General features: G+C 40.0%; 1 protein-coding gene across 1 annotated transcript in view; it reads left to right on the forward strand.

Moving 5' to 3' along the window:
• Window positions 1-22,026, forward strand: part of NELL1 (neural EGFL like 1) — a 478,454-nt gene that overhangs the window by 35,410 nt on the left and 421,018 nt on the right. The window contains exon 6 of the mRNA XM_070761843.1: window positions 13,538-13,611. Within this exon, the coding sequence (XP_070617944.1) occupies window positions 13,538-13,611 (74 nt within the window). The remainder of the gene's footprint in view (window positions 1-13,537; window positions 13,612-22,026) is intronic.

A 22,026-nucleotide genomic window follows, 5' to 3' on the forward strand; every position in this document is an offset into this window, starting at 1 on the left:
TAACATTTTAAATATCCTGATAATTTTTTAAAGGTTTTTAAACAATGCTTAAGTGCTGTATCCTAAACTCAAGGCATATTTTCTCTCCTGCACTATGCTCCTATTCAACTTCTTATTTACTCCTTGAGAGAATCTAATAATAGAAGAGGTTGCAAGATATTTTCTACAATCTCAGCAAGAGGCACCAAAGTGATATCTCCTACATTAATAGATATCATATTTGTTAATCTAGCAGAAACCATGAAAGGAAAACATGCTGTGAGACTTATAGTGAAATAGGAAAATAGAACTCCACTTAATGACTAGTATCACACAGGAAACTAAAACCATTGCTTGCTTTTAGTCATAGTTTAGTGAATGAACCAGAACTGAGTTGGTTTACATAATTATAATTGGCTATATGTTGGTTCATACAACTCTCTAAATCAAAACCAAATTCTTGCAACACAAATATTAATTTGTGCACGCAGTGCTGGTCATTAACCCTATCCATTGTGATAGTTCTCTATAGATTGATTTACAGGGTTTCTTTTTGGTTTGTTCTGCACTCTGGAATATAAACTCTCATATGAGGAAGTGAAAATACCCACTCCTTCCACACACACATCAAATAACAACCTTGAATCTTGTGTATTTGGAGATGGAGATTTGTGAGACATCTGCAATAATATAATTATCTTACCATGTACATAAATCCCTACATGGCACAGGACCAGACTATCTCCGAGACCGCCTTCTGCCGCACGAATCCCAGTGACTGGTGAGGTCCCACAGAGTTGGCCTCCTAGGGTCCCATCAACCAAACAATGTCGGCTGGCGGGACCTAGGGGAAGACCCTTCTCTGTGGGAGCCCCGGCCCTCTGGAATCAACTCCCCCCAGAGATTCGCACTGCCCCCACCCTCCATGCCTTCCGAAAGAGCTTAAAAACTCATCTTTGCCGCCAGGCTTGGGACTTTTAGATCTTCCTCCTGACCACTGAATGCCTTAAGTATGATTGCTGAATGTTTGGTTGATAGGTTTTTCTTTATCACAAAATTCAAAATAAACTAAGCACTCTTGTTGTATTGCAAAGAGCTGTCATCCCAAAACAACCAGGTAGTCTGTACAATTTCCCATAAGCAGTCATTAAGTACTTAGCTAGCAGCTGTGAAGAAACTTCACACCCCTTCTTCTTCCAACGAAGTGAGACACACACACACACACACACGTTGCTCTGCTTTGGTTTCAAAGGCGTGAAAAATCAACAAACAAAGTCCAGAAAACAGCAACACATGATTCCTGAAGAACTGCGATCAGATACTCTTTCACAACGGCCAAACCCACGCGCTGCTTTTTATAGCAGCAGCCCTAATTACTGGAGCCCCACCCAACCACAAGTGGCCTCATTGTTTCTGTTGTTGTCTCCTATGCATCACTCTACGCATGTGTGGATGTGTCATTAATTCTTGTTCAGAATCCAAGGATGATACAGATGATTGATCTCCTCCTGCGCTGTCTGCCAAACTCCCCTCTTCCCTGTCACTCATGCTTCCTTGGTCAGAGGAGGCTTCATCGGCAGATTCCATTGGGAGCAAAACAGGCCTGCAGCATGTGGATATCTCCCCCACATCCACCTGCATATTCCTTGGGGCAGGAGCTGGGCCAGAGCTAACCACAACAAATTGTAGTATTAATTGGATTTACATTTTTGTTTTGTTTTTATATATGCTGTGAGCTGCCCCAAGTCCTCGGAGAGGGGTGGCATACAAATCCAATTAAATAAATAAAATTAAATAAATAAATGCATAGAGATAGTCCTCAACTTATGACCACAACTGAATCCAAAATTTTTGTTGCTAAGTGGGACATTTGTTAAAATGACTTTGTTTGTCAGATACTGTTGGCAGTATCACATGATCCTGGAATATAGCAACCGTCATCAATATGAATCAGTTGTCAAGTGTCTGAAATTTGATCATGTGACCATGAGGGTGCTGTAATAGTCATAAGTGTGAAAAACAGTCGTGAGCAGAGGTGGGTTCCTGCCGATTCTGATTGGTTCAATAGAATCGGTAGTAGTAATTTCCCCTGCTTGCCAAACTGGCAGCAATGGCCATCTGGACATGTCCCCAAACCAGCTCTCTTGGCAGCATCATAGGCGGCACCATCCTGTTTTTTGTTTCTGCACATGCACAAAAGCTGTTTTGGGGTTTTTTAACACTGGTTTTTAGATGGATTTTTAGCACTGTGGATGTGCATCCGCATGGCGCATCAGGAATTGAACTGGCAGTGAGCTAAGTCAGAACCCACCCCTGGTGATAAGTCACTTTTTAAAAGTACCACTGCAACTTTAAACACTAAATGAACTGATATAAGTCAACGACTACCTGTATTTATTGCCATCACATTATACACTGCTCAAAAAATTTAAAGGGAACACATAAACAACACAATATGACACCAAGTAAATCAAACTTCTGTGAAATCAAACTGTCCACTTAGGAAGCAACACGGATTGACAATCAATTTCACATGCTGTTGTGCACATTCAACTTTGTACGGAACAACGTACTCAATGAGAATATTTCATTCATTCAGATCTAGGATGTGTTATTTGAGTTATTTTTTTGAGCAGTATGTATACAGTACTTCAATAGAATATCTGCTGCTGGTTTTATATTCCTTTGGTAGCTAATTATCCTGCATAGGCACAATTCAGGCAGATTTCCATTGGCTGACGTGATTCTTATTTATCTTGTGTAGTTTGGATTTAGGATTGTTAAACATCTGGCACTGTATTTCTTCTACTTTCTATAATTACATAGAACAATTTGAGTAATTATCAGTTGTATTTCCAAATAGAGGGGAAAACAAAAGAAACAATATTTGGGGCAGTATATTGTGCCGGGATAGTACACAGGACAGTAGTATATATTTTGTAATGCATTTTTAAAAGTTCCAATCATAAACTGAGGTTGTAAAACAGGTGATAATAAAAATAGAGATCTTACAGAATGGTGCTTTTTGTTATGAGCATGCTATGATATAAGCCTTGGCAATTGTCAAGAGTATTTAGAGAGCCTTCAGGAATCTAAGAGAGGCAATTAACGAGAAGAAGAACATTTCCTATAAAATTCCTAGTTCTTTTTTCTTCTCTCTCTCCTCCCCCCCCAATCTTCTTCTTATATACCACATCGGAATTCATCCCTATCTTGGAAGATGACATTTGATAAATTGTGAAAGGCAATCCTATACTACTTCCCCTATTGATTGCTTCTTCTTTCTTTATTATATTTTGACCCTTTTTTGCTACCGTGAACCTTTGTTTAATTACTAGGCTTTTAAAAACATTGTCCTATTCATTTCTTCCTGAAGAAATTTTCTTCGTTATGCTTAACTTACACTAGCTTGTGTCTTTGTTCCTTTTATCCCTTCTGACAGAATTGTCCGCTCACAATTGAATCGCTATTTGTCTTGTAATGGCCTCTTTGATCTATATCAATCATGATTTGGGGCAGACTAGTCAGCTGACAAGTCACTCTCTTTCATTTGTTCCCTAGACATTCTATTATTTAGGTTATAGTCCTTGAACATCAGAGGCAATGCACTTGATTGGTGTAAATCCATTTACCTTCTCACTCTTTTGTAGTATTGCATGGTGAAATTTAGTTCCAGCAAAATTGTATTATAAGAATATATTTTATTTATTCTTTATATTCTTCCCATAGATGAGTGGTGAAAACTCTTGCCCCCCACTCAGATAGTTGAGAGTTCAATCTTAGGTAGTGGCAGATGTTTCTCTCCTAGGGCACAAAGAAAAAAAAAATCTGCTATGAACTCCTGTGTGGTATAAGGAAGGGGATCCAACCTGTAAATGCTCAGCTCCATCCAGTCATTCCATCTGTATTCTGAATTAAAGGATTATAGGGTCATAAAAAAGGGACTTTCCATAGATGTCCTGATTTATGACGTTGATCAGTTTGAATAATTATCAGTTGTATTTCCAAACAGAGAGGAAAAAAAGGGGGGGAGATCAGTAACAGTATCACTGTTATTCTAATGATATTGACATCTTTGTTCTTTGTGGCTCTTCATAGCAAGGCATAGTAGTGGAAGGCCCATGGTAGAACATCTCTTACCACTAAGCTGAATTGTCATTTTTCAGCACCCATGATTTTCCTATTCTTTGCAGAGTCGTCCCTCAAGTTTTCTTCAAGAGTCCTGGAGGGCCCCAGTTTGCTGTTCCAAAAGCCTTGGTTGGAGCCTTAACTAAGGACAGCTGAATCTCTGCTGTTTAACCAGTTTATAATTTGGGTTCCTAATGTTCACATGATGAATATTTATAATATCACCTCTTATTTATAAGATCTCACCTCCCATCTTGATTATTGCAATGCACTCAACATGGGGCTACTCTTGAAGAGTGTTCAGAAACTGTAGATAGTCCAGAATACAGCTGTGTGAGCTGTCTTGGGTGTACCTTTGTACACCCATATAACACCAATGCTCTGCATGCTGCACTGGCTACTGATTAGTCTCCAGTCACAATTCAAGGTTTTGGATATCACCTATAAAGTCCTACGTGGCTTAGGACCAGACTATCTTCAGAACTGTCTCCTGCCACATATCTCTCAGAGACCAATAAAATCTCACAGGGTTGGCCTTCTCCAGCTCCCATCAACTAAGCAATGCAGGTTGGCAGGGCCATGGGGAAGGGCTTTCTTTGCGGCTGCCCTGGCTGTATGGAACCAACCCCCCCTCCAATGTTCGTACTGCTCCCACCCTACTGGCCTTCTGAAAGGCTGTGAAGACCTGGCTTTGCTGGCAGGCCTGGGGGCCGTGAATATTACCATCTGTCACGGCTGAATTTTGTTAATAGGATAGGTATGCATGTTTTGGTTGATTGGATTGTTGTGGGTTAAATAGGATTTTATTGTTTTTATTATTTTAATGTTAGATAGATAGTTAGATAGTTAGTTAGTTAGTTAGATAGTTATATAGTTAGATAGATAGATAGATAGATAGATAGATAGATAGATAGATAGATAGATAGATAAGATCTGGAAATTAGTGGTGGAAGAATATGCAACATTTTTGATTCATGCCTTGGTTGTCTCATATTATTTACAGTTATCTTTTAGGTGTTCATGGTTGCTCTCTACACCTTTGATCTGGGTCAAGAGGAGTGTTCTTTGGGCTGTTCTGGATTGTCTATCTGTGTTTCTTTCCTTGAAAGCTATAAGATGGGTGGACTAAGTTACTAACTAGGGAATTGTGTGAGTTGAAGTTCACACAGCTTACATCTGCTGAGGTTGAGAAACTGTTCTGTTATCTTCTGGTTTTACTATATCATAGTACTTTTCATTGGCTCCTTTTTCAAGCTTATTTTGACAGTGTTTAAATTTACAGCCCTCCATTGTATCACTCTGCCCTTATTTCTATGGACAAGCTGTTCTTTATATTTATCTGAATAAGGTCTTCTTTGTTCTTGGCTCCAGGATTATGATTTATTTATTTATTATTTATTACTTAGATTTGTATGCCGCCCCTCTCCGAAGACTCGGGGCGGCTCACAACATGTAGAAACAAATCATAAGTAAACAGACAAATTTAAAAATATTTAAATATTTAAAAAACCCCATATGCTAACAGACGCACACACAGACATACCATGCATAAATTAAACATGCCCAGGGGGAGATGTTTCAGTTCCCCCATGCCTGACGGCAGAGGTGGGTTTTAAGGAGTTTACGGAAGGCAGGAAGAGTAGGGGCAGTCCTAATCTCTGGGGGGAGTTGGTTCCAGAGGGCCGGTGCCGCCACAGAGAAGGCTCTTCCCCTGGGGCCCGCCAACCGACATTGTTTAGTTGACGGGACCCGGAGAAGGCCCACTCTGTGGGACCTAATCGGTCGCTGGGATTCGTGCGGCAGGAGGCGGTCTCGGAGATATTCTGGTCCAATGCCATGAAGGGCTTTAAAGGTCATAACCAACACTTTGAATTGTGACCGGAAACTGATCGGTAGCCAATGCAGACTGCGGAGTGATGACGAAACATGGGCATACCTAGGTAAGCCCATTACTGCTCTCGCAGCTGCATTTTGCACGATCTGAAGTTTCCGAACACTTTTCAAAGGTAGCCCCATGTAGAGAGCATTACAGTAGTCGAACCTCGAGGTGATGAGGGCATGAGTGACTGTGAGCAATGAGTCCCGGTCCAGATAGGGCCGCAACTGGTGCACCAGGCGAACCTGGGCAAACGCCCCCCTCGCCACAGCTGAGAGATGTTGTTCTAATGTGAGCTGTGGATTGAGGAGGACGCCCAAGTTGCGGACCCTCTCTGAGGGGGTCAATAATTCCCCCCCAGGGTAATGGATGGACAGATGGGATTGTCCTTGGGAGGCAAAACCCACAGCCACTCCGTCTTATCCGGGTTGAGCTTGAGTCTGTTGACACCCATCCAGGCCCCAACAGCCTCCAGGCACCGGCACATCACTTCCACCGCTTCGTTGACTGGGCATGGGGTGGAGATGTAAAGCTGGGTATCATCAGCATATTGATGATACCTCACCCCATGTCCTTGGATGATCTCACCCAGCGGTTTCATGTAGATATTAAATAGCAGGGGGGAGAGGACCGACCCCTGAGGCACCCCACAAGGGAGAGACCTCGGAGTCGACCTCTGACCCCCCACTAACACCGACTGCGACCGGCCAGAGAGGTAGGAGGAGAACCACTGGAGAACAGTGCCTCCCACTCCCAACCCCTCCAGCCGGTGCAGAAGGATACCATGGTCGATGGTATCGAAAGCCACTGAGAGGTCGAGGAGCACCAGGACAGAGGATAGACCCCTGTCCCGGGCCCACCAGAGATCATCCATCAACGCGACCAAAGCGGTTTCCGTGCTGTAACCGGGCCTGAATCCAGACTGCTGGGGACCTAGATAATCGGCTTCTTCCAAGGACCGCTGGAGCTGGAGTGCCACCACCTTCTCAACAACCTTCCCCATAAAGGGAAGGTTGGAGACTGGACGATAGTTATTAAGCACAGCTGGGTCCAGGGAGGGCTTCTTGAGGAGGGGGCGCACAAGCGCTTCTTTATAGACTGATGGAAAAACTCCCCTCCCCAAGGAAGCGTTGGTAATCTCCTGGGCCCAGCTCCGTGTCACCTCCCTGCTGGCCGAAACCAACCAGGAGCGACACTGATCCAGTAAACAGGTGGCGGAACTCACAGCTCCAATGGCCTTGTCCACTTCATCAGGTGTCACCAGATCAAACTCTTCCCAGACAGGTGGACAAGTACGTGCCCCAGTCACCTCGACTGACTCGTTGTCAGTCGACTCTGTTTTACAATTGGAGTCGAGGTCGGCCCGAATCTGAGCGACTTTATCAGCGAAAAACGTGTTAAAATCCTCGGCACTACTCTGCAAGGGCTCCCCAACTCCCCCCTGATTAAGAAGGGAGCGGGTCACCCTAAACAGAGCGGCCGGGCGGGATTCCGCTGATGCAATCAAGGCGGCATGGTACGCGCATCTTGCCGCCTTGAGCGCCACTTTGTAAGTCTTAATAAAAGCTCTTACAAGTGTTCGATCAGATTCGGACCTACTCTTCCTCCATCGCTTCTCTAGACGTCTCTTTTGGCGTTTCAACTCCCGGAGCTCCTCGTTGAACCATGGGGCTCTACGGGGTCTAACGCCTCGGAGAGGTCGCAAAGGCGCAATCCGGTCAAGCGCCTCCGCAGCAGCCGTATTCCAGGCCTCCGCGAGAGACTCTGCCGAACTGTGGACAAGTGCCTCTGGAATAACCCCAAGCGCCATCTGAAAGCCCTCTGGGTCCATCAGGCGTCTGGGGCGGAACATCTTCATTGGTTCCGCCTCCCTGCGGGGAAGGATTGGAGCCAGGAAGTCAAGCCGTAGTAGAAAATGGTCTGACCATGACAAAGGCAACGCTTCTAAGCCCCTTAGTCTCGGACCATTACTCAATTGCTCGGAAAGGAATACCATGTCAGGTGCGTGCCCTCCCTCGTGAGTCGGACCCTGTACTACTTGAGTCAGGTCCATGGCTGTCATGGTGGCCATGAACTCCTGTGCCAACCCAGAGGTTTCGCCGAGTGACGGCAGGTTGAAGTCCCCCAGGACAATGAGTCCGGGGAACTCCACCGCCAACCCGGCTACCTCCTCGAGTAGCACAGGCAGGGCTTTTGACACGCAGCTGGGAGGCAGGTACGTGAGAAATAAGCCCACCTGGACCCCTAAGTCCAACTTCAACAAGAGAGACTCGCAACCCGCAATTTCCGGAGCAATGAGTCTACGTAGGCAAAGGCTCTCCCTGGCTATAATAGCCACTCCTCCCCCCCTTCCCTGGGGTCGTGGTTGATGCCATATATGAAACCCGGCTGGGCAAATTTCAGAGAGAGGAACACCTCCCTCCGGGCCCAGCCAGGTTTCAGTAATACACGCCAGGTCGGCCTCCTCATCCAGGATCAGGTCCCGGATGAGGAGAGCTTTATTTACCACCGACCTGGCGTTAAGCAGCAGCAACCTGAGCTCAGGGCCAGAGTTACACTCATCACCAGTACCCAAGATTGGGCTCACAGAGCCAGAACAAGGGACCGTTATTAAGCAACGGTCCCTCGTTCCCCTGGAATGGCTAGCTCTGTGGCCCCCGCAATATCTGCCTCTCCCCAGCAACACTGAAATATTCCGACCCTCTGCCACCCCAGAGATCGGTGTCCCTCCCTCCCCTGTCTCCCGGGCGTCAGGTGGGCCAAATCTGTCATTCGCACTACTATCAATCAACTCATCCATACCATATCCCCCCCACCCCCCAATCATACCAATCATTCCATTCATACCCACAAGTATATGTACCCCAGTCACCCATTATATAAAACCCCAATTATGTTAAAAAAGCAATTAAATTGATAGCAGTATAAAAATAGCAATTAAGAACGATATTAATATTAAAAACACTATTAAAACTGACTAAAAATAACAATAAAAATACAAACATAGGTAATAATGAATAATTCAATTCGATTAGGAAATACGGTCAGCAGCAACTAATAAAAGTGCTAAGTTCTCAAAGTGCCAAGTTTCCCAAAGTGTCAAGTTTTTCAAAGTGCCAAGTTTTTCAAAGATGTCAAATTACAGGCCTTTAAAGACCTGGCCTCACTGTTCTAGTAACAGCTGTCTTTCCCTCTTCATCCCTGAGAAAGTGTGGTGGTCTTTAAAAAGGTTTTAGGAATGCTTTTATTTGATTAATAGGCCAGTGATGCAGGGGTGGGTTCCAACTTACCATGCTGCCAGTTCGCTCCCTCTTGTGCTGTGTGGATGCGCCTTGCAGGTACATGCATGTGCAGTAACAAATAAATAATAATAATTTAAAAAGCTGGAAAAAAAGATGGTGACTCCATGCACGGTGCTGGACATGCTCAGAAGGAAAAAGAAAAGAAAAGAAAAAATCAAAAGAAAAAGTTAAAAAAATCAAAAAAAGATGGCAGAGCCCACGGACTGGCATTGAACAATCCAGTTCAGTGACATCATCGTGATATCACCAGCGGGTCACTACCAGTTCAGCCAAACTGGTCTGAACCAAGAGGAACACACCTCTGTAGTGAAGGAAGAGATTGCTATATCCTATTCTTATTTATCTGAAAGTTTTAGGTTAACACTTGTTTTCAATTATCATCAATGAATATACATTAAGCTTTACATTTATAGTTATTGTACAGGTTTCTTTAGCATTATCTCATTTGTGCTATTTGTATATTGTAGTTTTGTCATGTTTGGAGAGTTGCACAAATTAGTATCATTTACGTAGCGGTCAGATGGGTTGCACAAATTAGTATCATGTTGGTGGAGGTCAAGTGGGGATTAAGCATATTTGTTTTGAAAATATGCACCTGTTCTTTCTTATAATGGGAGCTAAAACAATAGCAGTATAGGTTTTGTAAGTGTCTAGGGTTTTTTTTCTTTTTGTTTGCAGTCCTATTACTTATTTCATGAAGTGAATTCTCACGTACATTCACACAATTTAAATTATGCAAACAGAATAAATGCTGCAGCAACTCCTTTCTCTTTTAGGTTAGGGAAAGGTGATTTGACTTGAAGGCAAGAATCACACCTTCAAATTGAATCTTTGAGTCAATACATGGTATCTAATTGAATCAGGTACCTTCAAACTGGCTCAAAGAGTGTAGAAGACTGGAGAGAGACTTGGAGAGTTTTAAAGATGGTTTCTGCATATAATTAATGTGAGAAGCTCATGAGTTGCAGAAAAAGGTTTCTGATACTGATATGAGTTTTATCACTCCTGAAAACTTTGCCTGCTCTTTATGCCTGTGCCCTATTCTCCTAGGAGAATAGGTTTAGACAGGTTCATTTGAAAGGGAGGAAAAAATGAGTGGGACCCAGTCCCTCAGATTAATTATAACTACTATTTCTTATGTTTTACCTGTTTGCAAGTCCATGTCTTTTTATCCTATGCCCTGTTTTATTTCTTTCTGCTGCTTACCAATTTTGAGTGTCTCAATTATGAATTGGTTTAATAACATGGAAGTCAAATATTGGTGACCAAATGAGAAGAGACGATAATTGGAAAAGATTCTGATGCTAGGAAAGATTGAAGACAAATGGAGAAGGGGACAGCAGGGAATGAAATTGTTATACAGTATTATCAACACAATGAACATGGGCAAACTCCAAGAGACCATGGAGGACAGGGAACCTGGCCTGGTATGGTCCATGGGATTGCAAAGAGTCAGAAAGGATTTATTAGAAACATAGAAACATAGAAGTCTGACAGCAGAAAAAGACCTCCTGGTCCATCTAGTCTGCCCTTATACTATTTTCTGTATTTTATCTTAGGATGGATATATGTTTATCCCAGGCATGTTTAAATTCAGTTACTGTGGATTTATCTACCACGTCTGCTGGAAGTTTGTTCCAAGCATCTACTACTATTTCAGTAAAATAATATTTTCTCATGTTGCTTTTGATCTTTCCCCCAACTAACTTCAGATTGTGTCCCCTTGTTCTTGTGTTCACTTTCCTTTTAAAAACACTTCCCTCCTGGACCTTATTTAACCCTTCAATATATTTAAATGTTTCGATCATGTCCCCCCTTTTCCTTCTGTCCTCCAGACTATACAGATTTAGTTCATTGACTGAAAAATCACAACATATGTGAAGATGCTTTTTGATAGATTGATTTGCACAATGCAAACTGCTTCTTTATATAATTGGTTACCCAGAAACTAGACTTCTTTTAAAAATGCAGGGCATTTTGAAAAGGACAGTGATCCGTAGCAACAAATTTACCAGTTCAAAAAAGCAAGCAATCAGCAAATTCCGAGAACCTACCTTTTAAAGAACTTTGGAAAATGTTTATTTTTCAATGGGTGTCGGATACTTTTTTGCATTTGTAAGCACATTTTCTATTTAGCCAAGTGGGAGGTTGCTGTGTTAGCTTTTTTCACATCTACACTCTCTGTTTTAGAAGAAGTGCAGGATAAATGTTTCAGAATGAATTGTATAGAACCCTTGTCAGGATCCATGTAAGCATTTGCTGGGTAATCTCCTCTTTTTTAATTTTATTCTGCTCCTAATATTGTGATGTTCGTTGTTACTTTCATTTATTCCTGAAAAAAAGAAAAGAAATGAAATGTAGCTACAAGGATATTGATGTTTTTTCTATTAAGGCCTAAAATCTTTTATCAGCTCAATTTGAATCTAATCTTTCTGCTCTCAATTCAGATGTTTGAATCAATTTATATTACGTTTGAGTCTCAAATTCAAATCAGATGTTGGTTGATTTACATGATTGTAATAATGCAGAAAAGTGTGTGTCTCTGTGTTACAATAATTTGCTGAAAATATAGCTGAACAAAATCTAAAATCAAATCCTTTCTTTCGCACTTGAAATTTATCAGAAGAGAAGGCTGTAAAATTATTTAACATTTTTTCTCCTTCCTAGGTTCTAAATGATGTATCTCTTTTTAAGATACATTATACATCCATATAACTTTGTTTTTCTGGGTAGTGGCTGACACCAGGCTGATGGCTATGTCTATGGAAGATGCTTCTATTTAAGTGCATCCTTTTGTATTTGGAGAATCTATATATTAGCACAAGTATTGGGTTGCTAATAGTGATGGGCGAACCCAACGGTGTTCGGGTTCGGCAAGTTCAGACGAACTTTCCGCAAAATTTGGCCGAACCCGAACCCAAACGGTTCATGGCACCAAAGCTCTGCCCCCGGAATCCCATCATTTTTATTTTTACAGATTTTTTATTTATTTTTATTTATTTTTATGAAAAAGGACACTGGAGTGGCGCCGCAAGCAAAGTGAGGTCCTTTCACGTGAAAATAAAAACTTTTATTTTTACATGAAAGACCTCCCTTTGAAGGAGCTGGGGAATCCCTCCCACGAAGAGATTCCAGGGGAGGAGCTTTGACATCACATATACTGGCAGGTTGGTAAGGACGCCAAAGTGATCACTTCCTGGATTCCATGGAATCCAGGAAGTGATCACTTTGGCGTCCTTACCAACCTGCTGGTATACATGACGTTAAAGCTCCTCCCCCAGAATCTCTTTGTGGGATTCCCCAGCTCCTTTTGTGCCTCTGTCCCAGCCTCCCGACTGGCTGACAGCTTCCCAGTGTTCACCTTCCTCCGCCGCCACCGGCGCCTGGCTCCTCCTCCTCTTCTCAGCAGATGACAGCCAAGCGGCAGCTTTCGTGGTGTTCGGCACAAATGCCAAACCAAAGCACAAATTTTTAAAAACATTCTGGTTCGGGTCCGGCATGCTGAACACCACAAAATTCGGTACAGACCCGAATTGTGCGGGTATGGATAAGGACGTTGCACCGGTAGTGAACGTTGTGATGCGTGTGCAGCTTTTATTTTATTTTCCTGCAAGCATGCACATGCGCCCCAGCATGTTTTTACTTTTGCACATGCTCAGAAGGCAAAAAAAGAAATCACCAAAATCTCACATGTGCATGCGTCCTCTCACGAGATTTTGTTTCCTACACATGCGCAGAAGCAAAAACACACTGGGATGTGCACATGCACACGCAGGAGAAGTTAAGCTGCATGCGCAGCACCATAGTCGCCACGGGAATGGGAATCTGCTCCTGATTATGACCCCTGGCTCAGCATTCTGCTTAGTTATTTCTGCATCAATTCAATCAATTCTGCCCATTTTCCATTCTTTCGTACAAGCATGTTTTAACACAAGTTTAGATCCTGCAGAATGTCGCTGCCATGAGTAATTCTGTAATTGAATTGAATTCAATATCTGTTCCCGATCTGCTTTTACTTCAGGTCACTAAGTAGCCAGTTTGTCACTGCGAGTGGCAAAATGTTTCAAGATAATAATGTTTGTAATGAATTTTATTATTGCAGTCAAAATTAATGAGAGCAATTAACGCTGACTGAGACTGAAAGCAAAGTGATGAAATCATATTTACTTAAGCAATATTGCTTCTAATATAGTGTATAATTTATATGCTCTTAGAACTAAATAATAATGCCTGTTTTTAATTTTTTTTTTAGCAAAATGCATGTATGGAGATAAAGTGTTGGCAGAAGGTCAGAAGATTTTAATCAAGAACTGCAGAGAATGTCATGTAAGTTTGGCGGCAACCCAATGCATTACACATCCCCATTGTGCAATACATACAAGTTTTAAACAATGCACAAACTTTGTAAATAACAACAGCAGGTGAAAATATTCATAAGTCCTTGAGTGGATAAAGTACACAGGCCCATCACACTGTATGCGTTGTTATGATTTAATAAGTTGTTTTTATCCTTCCCTATATCAGGAACATTGACAACAGATTTATTTTTTATACTGCTGCCATACATATCACTACGTGTATAAACACCCACTCATACATTCCACCTCTCAATTTCCCTTCCTTGAAAAGATTTCTGAGTCTTATATCCTGATTTCTGAAAAACTACTCATCAGTCGAATTTGCCATATTTTAATATGTTAGAAACAAAATTGAAGACTTTTTAAAAATGCATAGATTTCAAAATGATAAATTGGGGCAGACCTGGTTAGTACACAACAGGAGACACTAGGAAATGCAATAGTGGCAAATGAATCGTAGATCCTGAAGATATTACCTATCCTGGTAACAAAACATTCGGAAACCAATCCACAAACTCGGAGAACAAACATTCACCCTCAAACTAGGAAATAATAGAACTGCATGCTAGACTGGAAAATCAGAAGGGGGGGGGGGAGAATATGAAAGTAGCAGCCAGCTATTTTATAATTATTACTAGGAAAATTATGTGGAGATCCCTGAAGTCACCAAGAGCTGAGCTTGACTTGAAGAAAACTTTGTAATTAAGTAAACTTGAGTTCTTCAAAAATATTAATAAGACTAGTCATTCTTCAAAAAAAATTCCTCACAAATTTGATGAGACAATGTGAAACTCTCAATATGAGCTTATATTGTGGTTAGGACTGAAATATGGGTTGGATTGGAGTATATTCTGTGAAATAGAATTTCCTTTAGGAAAAGAAGTTCTATGGCAGGTATGCAGGAAGCCCTCAATTTTAAAAAAAATGGCAGGAAAGGTAGGTTTGCAAACTACCACCTTCTGCTATTCTTTGGCTTCAATATCTTATTATAGAGAAAGCATGTCATCTCTTTTAACTTCAATTTCTAAAGGTATCTGTCAGAGTATTTTTTAAAGATCGCAATCTAAAAATAATGGGAGAAAAGGGATTTTAACTTGTGAAAGTAGTGGGGAAAACTTTTCATTAGTTGAAAAAAAAGAAAGAAAGCAAAGCTGCTTAAAATTCATTAAAGCTACCTCCAGTCGCAGAACAGCCAATTTCACTCGGCTATAAAAATTACAGTAACTTAGAAACTAGAGAAAGCTATATTTATCCTCTCTGCTTGATCTCTCTGGATTTGTAATAATGGACACTGCCTTTATCACATATTAGCCCTGAGCAGGTTAGCAATGGAAACGAGCATCCATTTTAATTAAATAACAATTAATGCAACAATTAACCTAAAAATAAGAAAAGAATAATAGTCAATTAGAACATTAAGCAGGAAATGAGAGGGAAATAAATGTATTTAGAAACTTTAAATTGAAGAAAGGGTTTTGGACCAAATGTCCTCGTGGTTGTGAAAAAAAATGGCATAGGGCTGAAAAATCAAAGTGGATGTTTAATAAGCAAACAAAATTTAGGTGAAAGGAAAGAGGGAAAAACAACAGAAATCAAACTAAAGAGGATTGTTAATTGGGAGAAAGATGGTAGATAGATTTAGAAGTTATAAAATTTCAAATGAAACAATAGAAGAAATCAATGAAAAATGAAAAAGCAGCGAAGGAAAGGGAATGAGAAGAAAAGAAGAAATAAGACCAAAGAACAGAGAATCCTAAAATTGGAAAGGATAATTTAGATAATTGAGCCCAGTGTGCTGCTTAGAGCAGCAACTGAAATTAATGCACTATTTATGGATAGTTTTGTAGCACATGTGCTTCAATACATCCAGTAAGGATGAGCTCATCACCTTTCTGTTCAAATAGTCCCACCAAAAAACTTTCCTAATTGGAAATGTACTATTTTTGTAATCAGCCCCATAACCTGAATTCTATTATTTTATGCCTTGCACTATGGTATGATGGAGAATAGACTTTGGCCCTTCCTGTGACATCCTTTAAAATAAAGGTAGTCCTCGACTTACAACAGTTCATTTTATATCCTTTCAAAGTTGCAAGATGAGATAGTGACTTGTGACGATTTTTTACACTTACGACCATTGCAGCATCCCCATGGTCACGTGATTTCTATTCAGATAGTTGACAGCCAGATTTCGGTTCCCTCCAGTTCAGACTGGTTCTGTGGAATTGGTAGTAACTTGTTGGCCTGGATCGCTGGAACAAGCAGCGACTTAGGTTTGCCACGCCCCCAAACCGACTTTCTTGGCAGCACTGTAGGTGCCGCCATTTTGTTTTTTGCTTCTCCAAATGTGCTGAAGCTGTTTTTTTGCTTTTGCACATGCACAGAAGCTGGGTTTTTAGCACTGCGCCTGTTCACCTGTGCACTGTGCCTGTAGGCCATGCACGTGCGGCACATTAGGAAGCAAACCGGCAACGAGGTAAGCCAAACCCCATCTCTGTTGACAGCTGGTTCATATTTAGGATGGTTGCAAAGTCCTGGGGTCATGTGATCACCTTTTGCGATCTTCTGACAAGCAAAGTCAATGGGGAAGCCAGATTCACGGTTACTAATTTAACAGCAGTGATTCACCTAACCAATGTGGCATAAAGTGTGGCAAACTCACTTAGCAAATTTCTCACTTAGCAAAATAAATTCTGGGCTCAAATGTATTCATAAGTCGATGACTACTGTACTTTAAGATTTCTCTTATATCCATGTAAATATCTCCATTAAAACTCAGCATCTGCGATTTCTTCATTCTCCTGATCATGCTGAAGTTTCCAGTCCTCTGATCCACCTTGTTTTTTCCACCTGGATCTTTTCAAATTCATCTGACTGAATCTTAAGTACAGTGCCTCGAATTGGACTTGAGGTAGAGTATAGCCAGTTAGAATAAAATGGAGTGGTTAGAATAGAATAGAATAGAATTTTATTGGCCAAGTGTGATTGGACACACAAGGAATTTGTCTTGGTGCATATGCTCTCAACGTACATAAAATAAAATATACATTTGTCAAGAATCTAATTCTCACAATTAGGAAATTATAAATGTATAATGCAGACCAAAGCTGAAACAACCATATCTATAGTTACAACACACCGTGTTTACAAATTCCCAGTTTGTAATCAAATACTGTCTTAAAATCTTTTTCTTAAGTAGTATTACTAGGTATCTCCCTATATTATATTTCTACCTTTTAAGTGGAAACTTATTTTCTCCGTTAATGCAATAGACTTAGAATAGAGCCAGGGTGGCGCAGCAGGTAGAGTGCCACTGAAGCTGCCTGTAGATCTGTAGGTCACCGGTTCAGATCTCATCACCGGCTCAAGGTTGACTCAGCCTTCCATCCTTCCGAGGTGGGTAAATTGAGGACTCGGATTGTGGGGGCAATATGATGGCTCTGTTATAAAGTGCTATTGCTAACATGTTGTAAGCCACCTTGAGTCTAAGGAGAAGGGCGGCATAAACAATTAAACAAACAAGCAAGCAAGCAAGCAAACAAACTTACCGTAACTGGGACAGAGAAAGGCTAATATAGTAAGCCAAGCATTATTTTAATCAAAATGAAATAAAAATATTTTTATTTAAGTTACATTTAGAAATAAAGAGATAAAACCTACAGAATAAGTAATGTTAATTAGGGAGGAGGAAAGAAAGCTCTATTTTTGCTTATGTAGAATAGTTTAAATAATATTGGAACTTAGAAACTAATGTTTTGGAAAACATAGTCAATTCTATCTATATTTTATCCTTAGATATTGTTTCAGATCTGATTCTTATTACTTATGTGCAAAGAATTCAGTTCAATCTGATTTACAACTTGCTAAAACATAGTCCATTCATTTAAAAAAAAAAAACCACTCAGGAATCTAGCATGAAGTAAAAACCTATGACCTTCATGTTTGTTTGTTTGTTTGTCTGTCTGTCTATCTATCTATCTATCTATCTATCTATCTATCTATCTATCTATCTATCTATCTATCTAGTTAATTAGATTTGTATGCCGTCCCTCTCTGAGGACTCGGAGCGGCTCACAACAAGCAAAAACATCATGTACAAATCCAATATTAAAACAGTTTTAAAAACCCTTATTAAAAACAATCATACAACCCGAGCAAACCATACATAAAACAAAACAGCTAAGGGTATATTAATTTCCCCATGCCTGGTGATATAGATGGGTTTTCAGGAGTTTACGAAAGGCAGGGAGGGTGGGGGCAATCCTAATCTCGGGGGGGGGGGGGGAGTTCATTTACCAGAATCCATTTAGATCCTACCTAACTCATAAAAGTGTCCTTCAGAAATAATAACAAAACAACAATACATACAAAACCACAGGCTAACATTTTGTTTACAAAGCTGTTCTCTTGATCAGGAAAATAAAAATAAAAGCAATACGAACATCTTGGGGAGCCAGGTGTGGTAGTCAGTTTTAGCCATTTGTTCATGTGGCATTTGATAAATGACTACCTGGGCAATTGCTGTGTGATAGTAGTTGCACAAGGCACTCAATATTCCATATATGTCTACTAGCCCCAAAGGGTTATCTCTTTCTGCACTAACAATGCAGACAGAAATCAATGTCATTTGTAATGACTGTAATAGAATTAATCCATACGATTCTGGATTAGAGCAAATGGTTTTATTGATTTCTAACTGGAAATGAATAAAGCACCAGAGTATATTATTTATTTCATTTCATTCTATTTTAAAGCAAAGCGGAGCTAGATTTTGGACAGCACATATCCCAGTAAAAGATGCAGTTATAGAACACTATACCATTTTGATGCAGATTTGTCATATCATATATATGTTGTATTTTTCATATATTCATTTCAGCTATCTTTCTTTTAAAGGAGATTGATAACTATAACTGCATATTGTGTTCATCAGTCTTAAAAATGGGTCATAATTTAGACCAGTCCTATTATGCATCTTGCTATTCCAAATATCTCTTGATGTCTCCAGGTTTTTGTTCCTTCTAGCAGAGGCCATTGTTATGAATATGTTTGTTTGTTCAATTTATTTGGTCTCTGTGTCTTGCCCAAAGTATATAATCACAGAATACCAGATTTGGAAGGGACCTTGGAGGTCTTCTAGTCCAACCCCCTGGTTGAGCAAGACAAATGGATGTCCTGGAACACTGCAACTTCTGAAGGCAAGCCATTCTATTTTTTAAGAAGTTTGCTTTTTTATTATTAGAGTTGGAAGGGACCTTGTAGGTCATCCAGTCCAACCCCCCTGCTCAAGCAGGAATCCCTACATCATTTTGGACATATGCCAGTCCAGTCTCCCTTTGAAAATCTCAAGCGTTGGAGCTCTCACAACCTCCGCAGGCAAGCTGTTCCTCTGGTTGATCGTTCTCACATCTGAAAGTTCCTCCTGATTTCCAGGTTGAATTTCTCTTTGGTCAGCTTCCACCCATTATTCCTTGTCTGGCCATCTGGGGCTTTGGAAAACAGCCTGACACCCTCCTCTCTCTGGCAGCCCCTTACATATTGAAACACTGCTAGCATGTCACCCCTGATCATTCTCTTCAGCAGACTGTCCATGCTCAGTTATTCCAACCTCTCTTCATATGTTTTAGTTTAGTTTAGTTTAATTGGATTTGTATGCTGCCCCTCTCCGAGGACTCAGGGCGGCTCACAGTATATAAAAGACATAATAATACAATTGATCCAATTAATATAAGTAAAAATCTTTTAACTTTAAAACATTCATTAACATTCACTCAATAAATCACACTAAAAACGCTAGTTGGTCAGGGGGAAAGATCTAATGACCCCAGGCCTGGCGACAAAGATGAGTTTTTAAACTCTTTCAGAAGGCAAGGAAGATGGGGGGCAGTGTGAATCTCCGGGGGGGAGCTGATTCCAGAGCCCCCCCCCCAGAGAAGGCTCTTCCCCTAGGTCCCTCACCGGATTCTGGGATTCGTGTGGCAGAAGGCGGTCTCGGAGATAATCTGGTCCCATGCCATGTAGGGCTTTATAGGTCATAACCAACACTTTGAATTGTGTCTGGAAACTGATCGGCAGCCCACGGAGTGATGATGAGGAGGGGGCAGACCTGGCATGTGTGAATTTTAGTTTCCAGTCCCCTTATCATCCTGGTTACTTTCTTCTGCACTTTCTCTAGCGTTTCAATGTCTTTTTTGTAATGTAGTGACTAAAACACTCTAGATGTGGTTTAACCAAAACTTCATAGAGTGATATTAGTACTTCCTTAGTCTTAGATTGTATCCCTCTGTCATTCCATTGATTACTTGCTCTCATTATTAGAAAAATTCTTCTTCGTTATAGCTTGCTTCTGTCATTGGATAGTTTCCATCCATTGTTTCTTGTTTTGACTTCTAATGCTTTGGAACCTAGGTTGACCCCCCCCCCTCATCTTTGTAGGAACACTTAAATATTAGAACAGAGCTATCATGTCTCCCCTAATCATCTTTTCACTAGGCTAGACGTATTCAGTTCTTGCAATTGTTTTAACTTCCAACCAATCATCCTTGCTGCTTTAGTCTGCATTCTTTTCAGAGTCTCAACATCTTTTTAAAAATGTGGTGAGCAGAATTGGATGCAGTATTCCAAGTGTGGAATTACAGTATATGGACCCATAATTGGATACAGTATTCTGAATTTACAATGCATATATCTCCATTTTCTTTGTTTGATAGTCTTCTGAAGTTCCTTTTGTCCTGTGCCATTACTACGATTGAGATTTAATGTTTTTATGATTCTCACGATTTACCTTAAAAGCTGCATTTCAATGGTTTTCATCTTGTTTTTATCCTCTTTGTATATTATATTCATTGTTTCAAAGTTATAAAGGAGATTTAATTAGACATAGAATACTCTTATCCTTTTTTAGTCTATTTTCCTTGAAATCAGAATAATCTTCATGTCTGAAAACATTTTCTTGGCAATTTCTATTCACATTTTTATTTCATCATTTTCTTCATGTTCCGTTACTAAGTGTCCAATGTAGACAGAATGCTTGACTTTGAGAAGAGGGTATTAATGACATTGTTTTTGGAGATTTCTTTTTCTCTAAGATTATCACAGCTTTTAAAAATTAAACTATAGTCCTTACTTTTTACTTGTTTATGTTTTATAAATTAGAAGCTGAAAATCATCTTTTTCTGCCAGGAGCACTGTATCATATCCCTATTATAATTTTGTTATTTTCATAGTATCTATTGACAGTCTTGGTACTGTGTTTAGTTTATTAAATATTTCCTGTATAGATGTTGAAAAGGAGCTGTGATACATTCTTGCTGCATTCCTTTTTGGATTGAAAATTCTTTTGAAAAATATTTCAATCTTAAAAATGAATCTGTACTGGGAGTAAACTTCTAAAAGCGATTTTTTTCAAAATAATTTTGAATCTGTCCTATCACAGCTCCTTTAGAGCAAATTGTCTTTGTAATCCATACTAATTTGCTCCAAAGTTTTGATCAACATTACATAATTTACAGAATCAAAGGCTTTTCAGTAATTGACAAAGCATAGAGATGCCTTTTTGTTTTTTTAAAAACTATCTCTTGATTTTTGTGTCCTGGTTTAAAATGCCTTCCCTAGTGCGACTGTTTCATAACTGTGCTCTGAAGTTTACTTATTGTATTTTTGAACTGTCCTGCATTTCTTAAGAAATTAACTTTTTTGATGCATGTCTGAGAAGACTAATGGAATTCTGTGTTCAGTCCTTGCTCTCCTAGGAATTGAAATAAATTGATTGTGTAGTCTTTTAGCAAATAGTTTTTAAAAACCTTTTTTTAATCATTTCCATCATTGCTTAAAAAATCTGTCATCTAAACTTCTTCATTTTGCTTTTTATCTTTAGTTAGTTTCTGCACTTTTAAACTGCATTCACTGCCTGGTCAATAACATTGACTCTTTTTCCGCAATAACAGTTTGGTCTTTATTATCTTCTTCAAAATATTGTAAAACCTATTTTCAATGTTTTTCTTTAAAGTTTATTTTTACATATTTCCAAATCTTTCTTGGAAATGTTCTGCTTTTCTCCCTGATGTTCTTTGCTTTTATACTGAATTTCATTGTAGTTGTAGTTGGAATAAATATGTCTGGGAATGTCTTAATAGAATTATTAAATCTATCTTTTATCATAAACCAAAAGCCTGTTTTGTTCTTTGTTGCATCTTTTGAATGTTTTTCAAGTACATAATCTTTCTAATTGCTGGAACATGGGACTAAGTATGGAAAGGTTCAAACTTTTCAGGCTCCTCAAAGAATCATCTAAATTCTTAGCCACTGTCATTTCTTATGCCTTAGACCAGGGGTAGGCAAAGTTGGCTCTTCTAAGGCATGTGGACTTCAACTTCCAGAATTC

The sequence above is a fragment of the Erythrolamprus reginae genome, chromosome 1, assembly GCF_031021105.1.
Source record: "Erythrolamprus reginae isolate rEryReg1 chromosome 1, rEryReg1.hap1, whole genome shotgun sequence".
NCBI lineage: Eukaryota > Metazoa > Chordata > Lepidosauria > Squamata > Dipsadidae > Erythrolamprus > Erythrolamprus reginae.